A 12206-nucleotide genomic window follows, 5' to 3' on the forward strand; every position below is an offset into this window, starting at 1 on the left:
AATTGTGTCTTACAATCTTACCATTTCTACAGAAGGTGATATTGGGCAGTAAGAGCCAGCACAGTGTAGTGGTTTGAGCACTGGAGTCGGACTCTGGAGACCAGGATTCGAATCCCTGCTCGGCCATGAAAATCCAGTGGGTGACCTTCAACAAGTCACACTCTTTCAGGGAGACATCATAGGTGTTGTTTTCCCTTCCTCATAAGCGGCAAGTGTGTGCAAAACCAAGTTATTTTAAGATGTAAAATGACCAGAAAAACAGCATTTTTAGAGAGCTAATGATTTCACATTACAAGATTTCCTATTCATCTATATATGCTTTTTGTATACAAGGAACTTGCTAATGAATAAAGCAACTTTTCTGAAATAGCGGTGCTTTTAAAGAGAGGCAAAGAGTACAGCTGCAACACTCCCTCTAGTGGAACCAAACAATACTTTCAAGTAGACAGGAGAGCGATTTATTACATACTGGATATACTCAACTATAAATTGACCTCATGTATAAGAGGCAAAATTATAGATTCTGATATGACCTGTGGATAAGTCGAGGGTAAAATCTAGGGGCATGTAACAAAGGCTCTAAAGGATGAAGCAAAGAAAAAACGATGCCAAAGAACTTACAAAATTCCAGCTGTTTGCATAACTGTTTGTATTCATGCCAAATGCTGGATGCATGAGACAGTAGTGGGAGAAGTGCTTCCAGGACAGATTATAGTCTTGCCTTTCACCAGAGGATGGTTCCTTTTTCCTTTTCTTTTTTTATTAAGAATTAACGTACAATACTAACTTTGAAGCATGGATAAGTCTACTGGTTTTGGGGGGCAATTATTTTTGCTATAATTCCTAGATTTCTACATGAGAATATACAGTAGTTTTCATTAGGAGCCAGCATGATGTAGTGGTTTGTGTAGGACTATGACTCTGGAGACCAGGGTTCACATCCCCACTTGGCCATGGAAACCCACCGGGTGACCTTGGGCAATTTATTACATACCGTATATACCCAACTATAAGTTGACCTTGTGTATAAGGGGCAAAATTACAGGTTTTGATTTGACCTGTGGATGACTCGAGGGTAGAATCTAGAGGCATGTAACAATGTGATTTGGGCAAGTCACATACTCTCCACTTCAGAAAACAGTGTGATAAGGTTGCCTGAGGGGTGACGGAAACGACTTGAAGGCACACAACAAATTCTTCTAGCACCAACGGGAGCAGATTTGAGTGACTGTTGGGCTGCAAGTGCTAGCAAATTTGACTGGCAAAGCCAATGGTGAGGAATACAAGTACTAGCAAACCTGGCAGGCAAAGCCAATGATGAGGAATACGAAGAGTTGCAGTCCAACATCACAATTTGCATCTCTGCTTTATAATTAAATGACAAATTAATTGTAATAAAGAACTCTTTATCAACAGTGATTTGTTATGTTAGCTTGATCCCGTGAACCCCACTTCCTGGAAGATGGGGACAATACTGTGGAACTCTCTCACAAAAGGAATCAGGCTGGTTCCAGCCCTAGTGAGTTTCAGCAAATGTACAAAACTATATTATTCCATCTGGCAACTGGCTTTTGCTATAGACTTTTATATATTTCATTGTACATTGCTGTGGGAATCCTCATAAACAGAAAAGCAAATAAATACTTTTAATGCATACACCTAAAGCTTTTCTCCATGTACCTGTCTCACTTCCATTCTCTCTCTCACTCACACACACACACACACACACACACGACTCTATTTTAGACTATGAAAAACAAGGATCAAGAATCTGCTTAGCTAATTCTGCAAAGCACCACACACACTTAAGGCACAGCCCACACAAACAATCTGGGACTTAATCCACTTAGCAAGATCCTTTCCAAATGACACCATACACATCCAGTTGCATTAGGTTTGTCTCATTTTTAATGCCATCCCAAACTACCATATTTGTGTGACTATTTTCAAATACAATTAGAGCTTAAGGAGGGTAAGTAAAACAGTGCCCAGTATTTTATAATTATTTGTTAAATCCTTCACAACATCAAAAGAGAAAAAAGGAAGTATTCTATTAACATTATAGCAAGTAGATACAGAATGTACAGTGAACAGTTGTATTTACAAGTGCATTTCAGCATACAATACATTTTTAGCACAACTTCTGGAAAAATAGTCCAGGTTTAATATATATTTTAGATCATCTGAAGTATATTCTCCAAAGTAAAACATCCTCTTTTGCTTTGGTTACCAAGTACATCATTCTTAGTACGCCAGTACCCTTGGCTATAATGAAGTAACTGTCAACTATTTCGTAAAACCTATTTGAAACCACATGCATTTCTCTCCTACCTTTCTCATCATGAATTCCAGTTCAATATAATGCAAATGACTATAGCTTAAGTCATGTTAGTGGCCCATTTCTGAACAAATTGTCCAATAATATCCCAAACTATGTGCAAGACAGAGGGAGTGTAGAATCACTGATTCAAGAGAGAAGCTGTAGTGTTCAGTTAATAGCCATGAGGAACACTGGACCATTGGAAAGCCTAACTGGCCACAAGAGTCAAAAACATGCTAATATTTTAAAGGGCAAGTGTGCCAACTATTGCAAGGCAATGTTCTGCCCAAGGGAAGGGAGATACAAGTAGCTAGGTCTTTTTAATTTTTTTATTAATAAAAAATTGGCTAATGTGTTTATAAGATTTTCTACAACTACTGGTCACCAGCCTTATAAGGATTTTACATTCATATATATATATATATACAGTTTTATGATAGATAATTTCTCGGGGAAACTTTACAAACTGCCTTTGACCATCATGTAAAAAAATTTAAAAACCACAAACCAAGAGATCTTTTCTACATCAGGATTATCGGCTTAAGTGTATACATCTGTCATGTAGCATCCTTGACTCTGCTGTATTGTATCAGTTGAAAAACAAGGTCAAGGAACCGTTTCTAGAAGAATAAGAAAATGAATACAGACACACAGACAGACAAAAGTGTAAACAGGTCTTCATATTTCAGTTAGGCTAAGAGAACATTTTCCAATCAAGTTTGCAGTGCTCCTTGTAAGTTTTTTGAGAGAGCTAATTCCCAAGAAAGCAAACTGTCTGCGGTCTTATGTTGGTTAAATACATATACAGCTTAACAAAGGGCTCAAGATAAATAGGACACAAACAGGAGACAAACAGAATAGGTCCTATCTAGATTGCTGATTTCACTTCCAATTTTTTTTAAAAGTATCCACTACAGTATTAAAAAAAAAAACATGACTTCAGCAGGTCACTAAAAGCCACTTGGCTTTATTTTGGATAATGTTAACTTAACTTGAAATAGATACTGGCTGATGAGCATCCACCATCTTTTAAAAATACCAACAGATTTGGAAAATAAATCAGAGCAACCAGAAAGTGTTGTGTGACTTAATTTAGCTGTAAGAATCAAGCTCTAACAGAGACCAGATGGATCAAATACTTAGAATGTTTCTTCATGAATCTTAGGCTGCAAAGTTATAGCTCACTTACTCTAAGGTAATCCACCTGTGATCTACATTAAACTAAGCATTTCTTGCTCTTGGGAGGATTACATGTAAATGAAAATAGATTTAAACAAAGATTCACATTTCTGAAATTAGAAACAATTCTCGTTTCTGAAATTAGAGCCTGGATAAGTGCAAGGACTGGACGATACTTTTAAATATGAAGAGGGAAAACATTTTGTTAAGAGTACACAGGAAATCCACCCTAACAAATCTCAAGCATCTGAAAATGCCTGAAATCCAGAATATCACCTTTCTCAAAGTGAGATAGACATTGTTCACAAATAATGCTGATCTACAAATGACTTCTTCCCTTGTAATGGAGAAAGGTAGGTGATTGGAAACATCTGTTTCAGTTTTAGGAAATTTGTCACTTTTTGTTTGAATTGTGATTTATCCAAACAAGCTAGGATCAGACACTAGTCTGAAATTACTTTATTCAGATAAACTACAGTTTAAACTAAACCCAGATTAACCCACTCCTGAAGGAACAAACTCTGGCCAGTTTAAAATGGAAGGAGATGAGTCCAGTCCCTTCCTCACATCACAGCAGTCTGTGTACATCATATTAAATTATAGTTTAGCATTACATCCAATTACAGATTCACATGTTGTAGAAGGTAAACGATCTAGAGGACAGCAAAAGTGAACATTTGTTTGACACTCATGCTGCCACATGATACTTCTAGAAATGCACATGACTCCAACAAGATCAATTTAGCCACTAAGATGAATAAAGATACATGGTTCTATTGGGTAGAAAATTACTAAATGGAGTCAGGATTAAAATCTCTCCCCTTTGGTTACTAAGAAAGGCAGCTAACTTTTTAAAAAGGTGAATGGGCTCAGAGGATTAAATGCTTTGGGAAGGATCTGCTTTATCTGCTTTTACTGGGAATATTTCAGTTTTATCCCACAAACTTCATTTTAAACATCTCAGATAATGTTAAGGCACATGAAACTACAGGGATCAGTTAACATAAAAACATGTATATGTAGGGAGAAATGTGATTTTTTTTTTTTTTACTAAAGACTTCCTTTTGGAGGCTGTTCCACTTCTTTGTCATACTAAATTGGGCTTGCAAACCATGTGGGTAACTCTCCCTCCAAGCTCAATACAGCCATGATTTACAACCTGCTCATCACTTGAGAATACTCTTGCCTCCATCCCCAGGTATTGCATCTCCTGGCAAGCAATAAAATGCTGGCTTGACAGAGCCCTTGTGGGCCACCATATATTGGAGATGGACACCATTTTGTTGAATAGGTCACACATTTCCTAGTTCATGCGTTAAATGAGATTACAATGATCACTACAAGAAATCTAAAACTGATTTCACACTGCATAATGCGTGTGAATGTTCACAACAGCAAACAAGGAGAGTAACTATTGATGAAGGAGGCTACTCATTCCAGGAAACAGTCTAAAACTGTTTGGAAGAGATTGTGGGTAGATGGCAAAAACATTTATCCAAGAAACACATTCTATAATTTTCCCAAAATGAAGAAAATGTAAGGTTTGAACAGAATATACAGACATTTGAAAGCAAAATATATTGGCCTACATATTTTAAAAGAATACCTTCTTGATGTCTTTATCACTTGCATAAAACAACATTGTTTTTAAGATGAAGATGAATGCTGTAGGATATACAATAGCTAGTCCCAACTCCAATCAAAAATTTGGAAGAAGTGTATGTAAAAAATATTAAGAGGCTTAAGGCTTAGAAAGAACACTGATGATAACTTCACTCTTCTCACATCAAAACATCCACATCTCCTTCATGGTCCTCCTCAGTCACTTTTAGAGAGAGCACTTCTTCATTTAGAAACAAGCCACTTAGTCTCTCCTTTCGAGCCTGCCTTTGCTCCTTCAGTTGCCTCTTGCGCAAAGCCTTTTGTTGAAGTTTGCGTTGTTTAGAACGTTTCTGTCAAAATAAAGAAATTGACATAATCAGTCATAGTCTCTACATTGTGGTGGCAAACAGATACTCCAAATCAGAACTACCTTTTCAGGCAAACAACCATTAAGAAGAACAAAAAATTTGCAGGAAAGAGGTGAAGAGCAATTATTGATTTATTCTAGCAAGTAAATGTATTTAAGGGCCCGAACAGACAGATCAAAATAAAGCTGCTTCGGGTTACTTTGGAGATATGCTGTTTAAATGATGCATGCATCCTAAGAAGCCAGAAACCATACTAAAACCACGCTCCAGTCCTAAGGATTGGAGCGCAGCTTTGGGACTCTTAAGATGCCTGTGTCATTTAAACAGCACACCTCCAAAGTGTAGCTTTATTTTGGCCTATCTGTACGGGCCCTAAATTTAAACTAAAGGAATGCAGCTGGTTAGTAATCTGTAGATTAAAAAAAATTAGCCCATAAAATTTCTATGCATGGATTCACATAGTCTGAAGCTTTTACTTTTGAATCCCGGATACGTTCTGCCGCATTTGTAGATAAGTTACTGTCACTGTGGGCCCGGCTCATGTTGGCGCTGGAGTTCGAACCAGAATTGCCAACACTGGAACTGCTACTACTGACTGAGCTGACCATACTGGCACTACTGCTGCTGGCGCTGGCACCGCTTACACCGCTGGCACTCCCACAACTGTAGCTGCTTCGCTTCCAGTTCTCTCTTGTCGACCGCTGCCGAGGACCATGCTCCTTGATATAATTTCGGACCTATAAACACATATAGGGATGAGAAAAGAAGAAAAGAAATATCAAAGACTTGAAAGTTTGGATAATGTTTTGGAAAAACTTGTCAGGACCTAATAAGTAAACCTCAATTTCCCCAGATCAATAAACAGCTCCTGAAGTTCCACAGTATAGTTTTAGTGAAAGAAAAGAAAAGAAGAATGTATTAAGACTGTGTTTTTGACAGGTCTGAGGTTACATTTCAAAATACAAACATATATACAGTTCACTTTCAGCTCCACCTCCAAAACCAAAGAGTGGTTACAACTAGTCACTTGCTATCCAAAAGTTCCCACTCACACATTTTCTCAAAACAATGTTGTTGATATAACAGCTTGTAAAACTAGAAATGCTTTCACACAATTGCCTAATTCCATTTCCAGATTCTCTCTTCTCACTAGGTGCTTAATGGCCTTGAAATATCTTAGAATATGAACATTATTCTCTTCCCAGCCTGACATTATCTCATTCTTTACGCATCTGGTTTCCACCAAACAAAATCTCTAAAGGAGGCTCCACCACACTCCAAGAGAGTCTGTTCCATACTTTGCAATATCTTGGAACAGCCAATCTAATAATGTAATTATGGATGTATTCAAAAGTACGATTACATAACAACACAACCAGAATTTGGTTTAAAAGAATCATCAAACACTTTTAACATACCTGTTTCAATTTTTCATCAGTCAGGCAATTTAGTTCAATAATAAACTCATTGTCTGTAGGTGAAATCTGAGCAGTGGGGTCAATAATTTTAATAATATCAAGCTGCTCTCGAAGCCCCATTTCTGTGCTGACTTTACGACTCAGATATTCAATATATTCAACCTAAAAAAAAAACCCCACCAAAAAGTTGATTAGTATATTATATAGTTAACAACAAATAGTTACTAACTGTATCTGCAGAGGTCAGAGATGTTGTTCCAAATATTCCTCCTTTCTCATGTGAGGTAGGTGTAGCAGGACATAGGGTCATCTCAGTCATGGCACAGTTTTGGAATGCACACCAGAAAAATCTAGGTAGTCCCTCGATCCCTGCTCTCATTTACTCAGCAAGTTAACTGGTGCTTTCTCTTCTCTTGAGTAGTTTCCTAACATCTATCATCTGTTAGTTATACAATGTTCCTCTGATGTAGTTCTTAATGTGCTTGGCTTAGTGTTCATGTGTGTATGTAAAAATTGTATGTGTGTAAACACATAAAAGTTTGTTTTATCATTTATATTGCCAAGGGCACAACTGATGACAAGGTGTGGTAGAAACATGAACACTATCCTAAGAAAACCAAAAAGAAACTTAACTTTCCTTCTAGGAATCAGCACTAACTAAGCATTAAAATCAGACAAAAAATTTCTTCCCTGTAATCCAAATGTAGAGGAGCCTCAGCTAAAAAAGACAAGAGAAAGAGACTTCTCTGTACCAGCAAGTAAACTGTGGTATTCTTTGCTTCAGGAAGTTCAGTTGGTTCCCTTCTCTTCTTTTGGGGTTTACTACTCGGACAGGCTTTTGTTTTATAGGATAGTTATGCTATTATCAGATTTGTTGTTGTACTGTATTCCTTTAAGACTTTTTGACTTATGGCAACCCTAAGGCAAATCTATCACAAGGGTTTCTTGGCAAGATTTTATTCAAAGGAGATTTGTCATTGCCTTCCTGTGGCTAAGAGAGTGTGACTTTCCCAAGCTCACCCAGAGCATTTCATGGTCGAGCTAGAAATGGAAACCTGGTTTCCAGAGTCATAAGCCAACACTCAACCGCACTGGCTTTCTGTTCTATTCACAGTTCTGTTTTTTATTTTGCTGCATTTCAGATTAATTTTATAATATTTTATGGTTGGCTTTAATTATTGTTACTTACTCTGATAAGTACAAAAACATCAAGAGTAAACATTTCATATAGAGTTAAATATGCATGTTTTCAAGGATGCAGACTCCTGTATCTCTCAAATGCAACATTTTACCTGTTCATCATTAGTCATTGCACTCCATGGAAGCTCATCGAGATTCCTGTGTTTGTTTTTCTTTTTTGGAAGCAGGCAAGGAGAACTTGGAATACTGGGTATGATGTCAGAAAGCACGTCACTTCCACTTGCAATATCACTGCCTGGCAGCTAATAGTGGCAGAGGAAAAAGTCAATATTTCAGAATAAAGCAGCACAATCCAAGCCTCAATAAGATACTAAAGGACATCAATAATCAACAGAAGAAATCAAGGGCAGAATCCAAATATTAATTCCAGTTAGAGCAGAACGACTCAATTAATGATGTTTACCTAAATGTTGATTTAGTAAGTTGCCACTGATTCTGTATCTTCTCTAGAAATTTAGCTATAAAACTGTAGTCTGAAACACCTCTGGGTAACCTCTATTTCTTCCGATCAAACAATTCCGATTAAACAATTGTGTTACTGCACTGCTCTAACTATGCTGTTGGGAACAGAGATTCCTACCCTCCACAATATGTTATTTAGACCCTAGCAGCTCACCCTTGCACAGGCAACCCAGTATCTTTCCCAGAGTGCATAAGTATTTTTACCTGCCATTCAAACTCACTGTCTGACCAGTCCCAATACGTGCTGATAGAGGAAGAGACGTCACTGCAGACGCTCCCCTCCGGGAATAAATCAAAAGAGGTTAACTCTTGATCATCCAACAGAGAGAAACAATCGTCCTGGTCCCCAACCGAAACAGAAGAAAACAGTTCTTCGCTGCATTCAGAACTTGCTACACTTGTGCCACAGGAAGTCAAGTTCCACCTGCAAAAGAGAATAAAACAGAATAAAATAGCATTCAGTGTTAACTTCAGTACTTGGAAAGAAGCCAGTGTTTTAGCCTAAAGCCAGCTCATTTGAAACTGAAAGCTGAAACACACCAACATCCCCGGTGAGTGGCTTAAGACATTTGTACACACCACTAGAAAGCAAGTGATCTTCCAGCACTTGCATTCCCAGAACAGTTTCTATAAAGCCATCTTGAGTATAAACCAGTGGTGGGGTCACTTGTTGGTCATAGAATAATAGAGTTGGAAGTGACCACAACGGCCATCCAGTCCAACCCCATTCTGCCATGCGGGAACTCTCAATCAAAGTATCCCCACTGACAGATGGCCATCCAGCCTCTGTTTGAAGACCTCCAAAGAAGGAGACTCCACTACACTCCAAGGGAGTTTGTTCCACTCTCGGACAGCCCTTACTGTTAGGAAGTTCCTCCTAATGTTGAGCTGGAATCTCTTTTCCTGGAGCTTGCATCCATTGCTCCATTGGGTCCTGTTCTCTGGAGCAGCAGAAAACAAGCTTGTTCCCTCCTCAATATGACATCCCTTCAAATATTTAAACAGGGCTCTCATATCACCTCTTAACCTTCTCTTCTCCAGGCTAAACATCCCCAGCTCCCTAAGTCTTTCTTCATAGGGCATGGTTTCCAGACCCTTCACCATTTTAGTCGCTCTCCTCCAATTTATCAACATCCTTTTTAAATTGTGGTGCCCAGAAGTGGACACAATATTCTAGGTGGGGCCAGACCAGAGCAGAATAGAGTGGCACTATTACTTCCCTTGATCTAAACACTATACTTTTATTGATGCAGCCTAAAATTGCATTGACCTTTTTAGCTGCTGCATCACATTGTTGACTCATGTTCAACTTGTGGTCTCTATGATTCTACTTGGACTTCACATATCCCCCACGACCACCACACGCCTCCTCCGAGGCTTAGCAGCGACTGTTCCCTTTGGTGGTACTCCCATGACCCCCTGCTCTGTCCCTGAAGTCTGTCCATGCTGCTCTTCCTCATCATCTCTTATAACAGACAGAGATTCAAATTGATTCTGTAGCTGCAAACTCCCAGAACGTTCCCTGGCTTTCCTAGTTGTGTGTGTGACTTTCCTCCAACCATCTACTTGTGTAGTATGTGAAGTGACCTCCTCCTCCCCAGCAACTTCCTCTGTGTGTTTCCCGTTCAGGACCATCTGGTCCATTCTGGTCAGGAAAGCCTCTTGCTCCCTATGATGCTGAAGTGTAGCTACCTGGGCCTCCAGCTGCTGTACTTCTAAGAGGGCCACCAACTTGTACTTAGTGCAGGTGAAGTTCCCCACATCTCTAGGCAAGAATACAAACATCCCACAAGTCTTGCAGGTGACTGCAGCAGGGCCTTCAGTGTCCATACTGAAAAGTCTTAAGGAGGCACTGAACAAGACTGTGGGCTTCCCCTGCTAAACACCAGTGTAAAGAACCCCTGTGGACCTCTGTTAAAGAGCTCAGTCAACTGGGACTCTAGTTATGTACAGCGCTCCTGGCTACTAGTTAGTTCAGAGGCAAGTCTCTGTTGCACGTCCTCTGAGCAAAGTTCCCTCAAGCCCTTTAAGGAAAAGGGGGAAAGGACCATTCATCTACTGTCCCTGAAGCGATCCACAGTTCTGGCCTGTTTTAGGAGACAGATACACAAAGCTTTATATCACCAGACATTCAGGGTGAAGCATTTCGACATGCGCCTATCTGCGGACGTATAATGAATGGTCACTTGCCCTACATTTCAACTTTCTGTCCAGGAGGAATTTAGAAGCGCCTTCCATTTGGAGCATGGCAAAGAAGCCTGCGTTTAGACCAGTGTTTTTAGCCTTTTCTGCCTTTTTCTGGGACGCCTGACATTTTGTGCTGCCTTGTCCTTGGCTGTGAGGATCCCTAGTGGCCCTGCATCCACAACGACGCCAGCCCTGCAAGGTAGGCAAGCCAACTGTGAAAAGAGACGTATGCTAGGCTAATGGGGCAGATGCAAGAGTGGAGCCCAGGATGTCAGAAGCACAGAGGAGGACAAGGCACCGCAAAAGGCAGGACATTCGGGACCGCCATCGCAATCTCATGCTCCCTGCATGGCTGCTTCTTGGCCCTGCTCACAATGGAGGCCTGTATCTGGGCGCTCCTCCTGGCCGAGGCCCGGGCGAGGAGGCTGGCTACCTGTGGGCGTGGAGGCGCCGGAGGGGGTCGGTGCGGTGGCAGGAGGAGAGGTGGCACCCGAAGTCGCTGACGTCCAGGCAGTTGGGGCCCTCCTCGCCGCCGCCGCCGACCAGGCCCAGGCCGAGGCCCAGGCCCAGGCCGCCCTGGGGCCCCCGGGGCGGCGGAGAGAACAGGCCCAGCCCCACCAGGCCTCCGGGCTCCTCGGGGGCCAGGAACTTCTGCGGCTCCTCGCCGGCCATCGAGACGGAAGAGAGGGAGCCCCGACTCAGCCGGCCGCCATTCGAAGCCAAAACGCCGCCGGAAACAACCTCAGCGCCTCGCTCCGGCTCCAGACCGGCGACCGGAAGCTGTGCGCAACAACTTCCGGTTCAAATGACCACTGAATCCCTGGCTTCCGCCCAGAATGGTTGATCGCTTGGTCGCTTTTCACTTTCCTCAGCAGCGCCCCCTGCAGGACCGGAGGATGAATCGACAGCCTGTTTTTGATGCCGTTTCCTACAGAGACTCCAAGCGAAAGGCTTCTGGGAGTCCAAGTGGAACACAAGTGGAACATGAGTCAGCAGCTAACAAGGCCAATGCGATTCTAGGCTGCATCAATAGAAGTATAGTGTCTAGATCAAGAGAAGTAATAGTGCCGCTGGAATATTGGGTCCAGTTCTGGGCATCACAGTTAAAAAAGGACATTGAGAAACTGGAGCCATGTGTCCAAAGGAGGGCCACTAAAATGGTGAAGGGTCTGGAAGCCATGAATCCCTATGAGGAACGACTCAGGGAGCTGGGGATGTTTAGCTGGAGAAGAGAAGGTTAAGAGGTGATATGAGAGCCCTGTTTAAATATTTGAAAGGATGTCATGTTGAAGAGGGAGCAAACTTGTTTTCTGCTGCTCCAGAGAACAGGACCCAATGGAGCAATGGATGCAAGCTGCAGGAAAAGAGATTCCACCTGAACATGAGGAGGAACTTCCTGAGAGTAAGGGCTGTTCGGCAGTGGCACACACTCCCTCAATGGAGAGTGGTGGAGTCTCCTTCTTTGGAGGT

General features: G+C 41.3%; 1 protein-coding gene across 1 annotated transcript; it reads right to left on the reverse strand.

Annotated features, from left to right (window-relative positions):
* Positions 1-1900: 1900 nt before the first annotated feature.
* On the reverse strand, positions 1901-11496 carry LOC149308721 (protein FAM199X-like). The gene is made up of 6 exons (XM_089536357.1): positions 11170-11496; positions 8754-8973; positions 8180-8329; positions 6888-7049; positions 5946-6206; positions 1901-5451 (listed from the first exon to the last, which is right to left on the reverse strand). The coding sequence occupies exons 1-6, from the start codon at positions 11406-11408 to the stop codon at positions 5281-5283; spliced, it is 1203 nt and encodes a 400-aa protein (XP_089392483.1). The 5' UTR covers positions 11409-11496; the 3' UTR covers positions 1901-5280.
* Between the last annotated feature and the right edge of the window lie 710 nt (positions 11497-12206).

The sequence above is a fragment of the Sceloporus occidentalis genome, unplaced genomic scaffold, assembly GCF_023333645.1.
Source record: "Sceloporus occidentalis isolate IW3139 unplaced genomic scaffold, rSceOcc1.0.p SCAF_8, whole genome shotgun sequence".
Classification (NCBI taxonomy): domain Eukaryota; kingdom Metazoa; phylum Chordata; class Lepidosauria; order Squamata; family Phrynosomatidae; genus Sceloporus; species Sceloporus occidentalis.

Coding starts and splice junctions, on each gene's coding strand:
- LOC149308721 (XM_089536357.1), bottom strand. CDS start 11,408: ATGGCCGGCGAGGAGCCGCAGAAGTTCCTGGCCCCCGAGGAGCCCGGA. Junction 6,207..6,887: donor CTGATGAAAAATTGAAACAG/GTATGTTAAAAG, acceptor ATGTGTTTATAG/GTCCGAAATTATATCAAGGA. Junction 5,452..5,945: donor AACGTATCCGGGATTCAAAA/GTAAAAGCTTCA, acceptor TTATTTTGACAG/AAACGTTCTAAACAACGCAA.